Source organism: Myotis brandtii, unplaced genomic scaffold (genome assembly GCF_000412655.1).
Source record: "Myotis brandtii unplaced genomic scaffold, ASM41265v1 scaffold2561, whole genome shotgun sequence".
In the NCBI taxonomy this organism is placed as follows: Eukaryota; Metazoa; Chordata; class Mammalia; order Chiroptera; family Vespertilionidae; genus Myotis; species Myotis brandtii.
The window spans coordinates 457118-462931 of NW_005359721.1; the positions used below are offsets into that span (position 1 = coordinate 457118).

Below are 5814 nucleotides of genomic sequence, written 5' to 3' on the forward strand. Positions count from 1 at the left end.
CCCCTAGGGATGAGGACGGTGGGGGGGGAGGGGGGGCGGAGGGGGGGGCGGGAACTGGGAGGAGGGGAGTTGGGGGGGAAAAAAAGAGGAACAAATGTAATCTGAACAATAAAGATTTAATTAAAAAAATAAAAAAAATAAAAAAAAATTGGGAGGGATATCTTGGCTGAGGAGGCCTCCCATGAGGAACAAGGGCTCCCAGTCCCACACCAGCCCCCCAGCCCAGGTTGCAGAGCTAGGAAGAGAAGTCCCTGTAACTTTAGGCTGTAAAAACAAGTGAGGATTGTGGCTGAGTGACATGGAGGCTGCTGGAGTCCCAGGCAATTCCTTTTAAAGGGCTGGTGCACCGACTTCCATGGATTTGCTCCCTCTGAGCTCCAGTACTGGGGAAGCAGCCTGTGGAGGATCCAGGGACATACGTAGAGGAACTGGATTGCCTAGCATGGGGCAAAAACTTGGAGGCAGCTTTCTCCCAGATGGGGTACTCACAGGCTTCATTGTTCTTATGCTGGGACTTCCCCCATCGCAGAGCTGACTAGTAGCCATATCTGAGTCTCCATCAATCTGGCTCACACTGTTTGCTCCTCCCTGGTGATTCCCTGAGACCCAGCCCCATCCAAGCTGTTTGCAGCAGCTTTTCCATATGAATGGCTTGTCCTGGCTCAGGCTTCAGACTTTCCTAAAATCTCCCAAACAAGCAGCAGGTGGCATCAGTGTGCCCCAAACCTATCAATAAGAGGCCCAAGACCTGGCACTAGCATCAGCCTGCCTTGCTTTATAGCTTGGCCTTGCCTGGGCACTTCCAAGCCCAACACAAGTAGCAGCCATCTGCAGATCACACTGTAGCTTCTGTCAGGTGGCCCCAGGCAGAGGCCCCAGAGCCAGTGCACCTGATGGACAACTTCAAACCACACCACATCACAACTCTACACATTTATAAGCAACACACTCAAGGAGCAGACTCATCGAGCACCAAAGCCCCACTGAAGCAAGTCCTGCTCCAGAGGGGTGTCTCCTGCACAGCAAACTCCGCCACTGTAGTCACAGCTGGTCCTCACAGCCAATGGGCCTGGAGGTTAAATCCTTCCAGTGACTCCAACAGCAATCAAGGCTCAACTACAACAAGACTGTGCATACAGCCCACACAGGGGCCCACATAGGGTGCCCAGCTCAGATGACTGGGGAGGCTGAGCAACTGAGCCCTACAGGACACCTACTACACAAGGCCACTTTACCAATTTCAGGAGACATAGCAGCTCTACCTAATATATAGAAACAAAGGGAAGCAGCCAAAATGCAGAGACAAAGAAACATGTCACAAATGAAAGAACAGAAGAAATCTCCAGAAAAAGAACTAAATGAAATGGAAGCAAACAAACTACTAGATACAGAGTTCAAAATAACGGTTATAAGAATACTCAAGGATTTTGAGAGCTTTAAGGGATTTAGTGAGAATTTCCAGGATCTTAGTGACAATTTCAAAGACATGAAAAAGGACCAATCAGAAATTAAGCATACACTAACTGAAATAAAGAATAACTTACAGGGATTCAACAGTAGAGTACAGGATGCCGAGAATCAAATCAGTGATTTGGGATATGAGGAAGCAAAAAACATCCAATCAGAAGAGAAAAAAGAATCCAAAAATATGAAGATAGTGTAAGGAGCCTCTGGGACAACTTCAGAGAAGACAAAGAACAGGATATTAAAAACCTATTTGAAGAAATAATGACAGAAAACTTCCCCTACCGGGTGAAAGAAGTAGACTTACAAGTCCAGGAAGTGCAGAGTCCCAAACAAGAGGAACCCCCACACCAAGACACATCATAATTAAAATGTCAAGGGTTAAAGACAAAGAGAATCTTAAAAGCAGCAAGAGAAAAGCAGTTAGTTACCTACAAGGGAGCATCCACACAACTGTCAGCTGATTTTTCAACAGAAACATTGCAGACCAGAAGGAGTGGCAAGAAATATTCAAAGTGATGAATAGCAAGGACCTAACCAAGATTAATCCACCCAGCAAAGCTGTCATTTAGAAAAGAAGGTCAAATAAAGAGCTTCAGAGACAAGAAAAAGCTAAAGGAGTTCACCACCACCAAACCAGAATTACATGAAATGTTGAAGGATATTCTTTAAGAGGAAGAGAGAAAGAGAGGAAGAAGGAGGAAAAGGAGAAGAAAGAGAAGGATAAAAAGATAAAAAATATGAACAATAAAATGGCAATAAATACATATCAACAATTTAATCTAAAAATAAACAAACAAGAAATCTAATGAACAAAATAAACTGATGAATTAAATAGAACCAGAGGCATGTAAACATAGAACAGACTGATGAATCTCAGAGGGAAGGGCGGAGGGTGGTGTGAGGGTGGGGGCGGGAAGAAATTAACCAAACAATTTACTAGTATATGCATATATGCATTACCTATGGACACAGACAATAGGGTGGTGAAGGCCTAGGGCCAGAATGGGAACTGGGTGGAGGGGGAAATGGAGTGAAAAAGGAGAACATCTGTAATACTCTCAACAATAAAGATTTTTTTTAAAAGAGATAAAATACATATGGAAAATATCTGCAATTTATATAATCAACAAAAGATCAGTATGTAAAATATATAAAGAACTCTTTTAAAAAAATGTTTTTATTGATTTTGAGATAAAATTTACCTACATAAAAAACTTATCTACATCTATGTGCACTAAAGATGTAAGTGTTCAAAATAAACAAACAAAATTGAAACAGACTCATAGATACAGAGAGCAAACTGGTGGCTGATAGAGGGACAGGGGCTTGGGGCTGGGTGAAAAAGGTGAAGGGATTAATAAGTACAAACTGGTAGTTATAAAAGTCACGGGGATATAAAGTACAGTATACGGAATATACTCGTTAATATTGTCAAAGGACTTATATGCATACTAGAGGCCTGGTGCACAAATTTGTGTACTGATGGGGTCCCTTGGCCAGGCTGGCGATTGGGGTCGATCAGGGCCATTTTGCCCAGTCCTGATCAGGGCCATCGGGGCTGGCCAGTCGGGGAGGGACCGTGGGAGGTTGGCCGGCTGGGGAGGGATCACGGGAGGGCTCCAGGACATGTCCAGCCCTCTCGTCCAGTCCCGATCGGCCAGACCCCAGCAGCAAGCTAACCTACCAGTCGGAGCATCTGCCCCCTGGTGGTCAGTGTGCATCATAGCGACTGGCTGGTTGACCAATGGGTCGGACACTTAGCATATTACACTTTTACTATATAGGATATGCATAGCCCATAGACACAGACAACAGTGCAGTGAAGGCCTTGGGTGGGGGGGGGGGGCGGCAAAGGAAGGAAAATGGGGGACATCTATAATACTCTCAACAATAAAAGTAAATTAAAAATATAATAATAGTATTGTAATAACTATGCATAGTATCAATTCAGTACTGAAAATATTGGGGGTAACATTTTGTAAAATATCTGATTGTCTAACCACCATGCTGTTTACCTCAAACTAATACAAAATAATATTGAAAGTAAACTGTAATTGAAAAAGTAAAATGAAAAAAAAAAAAGACAATTGTTCATAAAACAATGCTCACAGTAGCAAAAAACTGGAAGTAATCTAAATGTCCTCTTACAGGAACACATGTTATATTCACATAAGTAACATGATCCAACAGTGAAAAAGAATGAACTACAGCCATGTGTAATAATGTGTGATCACATTAGAAAAATTATGCTTGAAAAAATCCCGTGATTCTGTTTTTATTACACTAAAAATATATCTATAATAACAAAAGCCTATACGGTTGTGACGCCGTAAAGAGCGATCACCAGGAGGCTGCTGTGTGCGCGGCAAGGCAAGCGCGGGTGGGTGGGGGCTTGATGCTGCGTGAGTGACGTGGAGGTGGGACCCCCGGCTCCGGCCTACCTCTTTGGGGCAATCCATCGAGGAGCCCCAGATGAGTGGGTGAGACCTACCTCTTTGGGGCAATCGATCACAGGGCTCCCACACTGTGAGAGGGTACAAGCCAGGCTGGGGGACCCTCCCCCGCCCCAAGTGCACAAATTTCGTGCACCGGGCCTCTAGTATATAAATAATTATTGTTTTGGCATAGCTATATTTTTAATTAAGTTTTAGAGAGAGGAAGAGGAAGAGAAACAGTGATCTATTGTTCCACTTATTTATATATTCATTGGCTGATTCTTTTAAAAAATATATATATTTTTTAATTGATTTCAGAGAGGAAGGGAGAGGGAGAGATAGAAACATCGATGAGAGAGAATCATTGATCGGCTGCCTCCTGCACACCTCACAATGGGGATCGAGCCTGCAACCTGGGGGTGTGCTCTGACTAGAAATTTAACTGTGACTTCCTGGTTCATAGGTTGACACTCAACCACTGAGCCACACTGAACTGGCCATTGGTTAATCCTTGTATGTGACCAGGGATCGAACCTACAACTTTGGCATATCGGGACAGTGTTCTAACCAACTGAGCTATCTAGCCACGGCTTAGCTATAACTAAATTTTTAAAAGCAAGAGTATGATAAACACAGCATGTAGGTCACCAGGTGCTTCTATGTGAAAGGCAGGGAGATGGGATGAAGAAGAATTCATACTCCGAGATTGGTTATTGCCAAGGTGTATTGTAGGCTCATGGGTGTTTATATCATTAAAAAAATAGAAAATATCTGGGCCTGCGTGGCTCAGTGGTTGAGCCTCGACCTATGAACCAGGACATCATGGTTCGATTCCTGGTCAGGGCACATGCCCAGGTTGTGGGCTCGGTCACCAGTGTGGGGCATGCAAGAGGAAGCTGATCCGGTGATTCTCTCTCATCATTGATGTTTATCTCTCTCTTTCCCTCTCCCTTCCTCTCTGAAATCAATAAATATATTTTTTTTAAAAATAAGACCAATATGACATGTTGTGAACCAGGAGTTATTCCAATTCTGTGTAGATGGAGTCCAGTAACTGCCACTCCACACACACACACACACACACACACACACACACACACACACGCACACACACAGCTGTCCCTTTCCTTTTCTCCACATCCCTACCTGTGTCCGAGCATTGAGCAGCTGCTGGAAACTCTCGACCTCTTTGCTGTCATCCGCAGCCCGCTCCTAAGGGAAGACAAAGGGAAATATCAAGTTCAGGAGAGGCAGCCCTCACTGCAGGATATCCCCTTCCTTCCACATTTACTGCCCTGGCCAGACTCCAGAATGAACCAATGAACCAGCAAAAACAAGCCCTCAGAGCTAGCAGAACAATGGGGCACCCGATTCCCTGGGTGGGAAAGCGGAAAGCAGGGCGCCTACTACCATCAGCACGCCCAGCATCATGTCGTAGTTGTTGATCAGAAAGACAAGCTGCTCCTTCCTTGAGGAGAACTCTGCTGCCACTCGGAGGACGAAATTCTCCACTTCTACCTGGAAAAGCCCAGGGGTGACAGGAGAAGGTGAGGGCACAGGCCCTCCTCACACTCCCATGGCTTCGGCTGGAGCTGCCCCTCACCTGGAGCTGCCCCAGCAGCTGCATCGTCCGCTCGTTGGGGAATGTCTGATTGATGCTGACAAGAGCAGAGGAGAACTCTGCATATCGCCGTGTGATCTGGAGAAAGGAGGTGGGAAGAAAAATCACCCCAACCTTCTGGCCCAGCCAAAACCTCTCAGCTCCCCTGAGCTGGCCAACCAACCTGTGTGTGACTCCCACCTCCAATCCTACAACCAGTGCCCAACTGCCCTGAATGTAACACTCCTGGACTGCCCCTCACGTGCCTTTAGCTAAACATCCCGCCAGGCACAAAAGAAATGTGTAGACAGC

The 5814-nt window shown here is 45.3% G+C and overlaps 1 protein-coding gene across 1 annotated transcript in view; it reads right to left on the reverse strand.

Moving 5' to 3' along the window:
* Positions 1-5814, reverse strand: part of VPS52 (vacuolar protein sorting 52 homolog (S. cerevisiae)) — a 19532-nt gene that overhangs the window by 5650 nt on the left and 8068 nt on the right. The window contains exons 15-17 of the mRNA XM_005867942.2: positions 5506-5601; positions 5313-5420; positions 5049-5114 (exon numbers count right to left, since the gene is read on the reverse strand). Of these exons, the coding sequence (XP_005868004.1) occupies positions 5049-5114; positions 5313-5420; positions 5506-5601 (270 nt within the window). The remainder of the gene's footprint in view (positions 1-5048; positions 5115-5312; positions 5421-5505; positions 5602-5814) is intronic.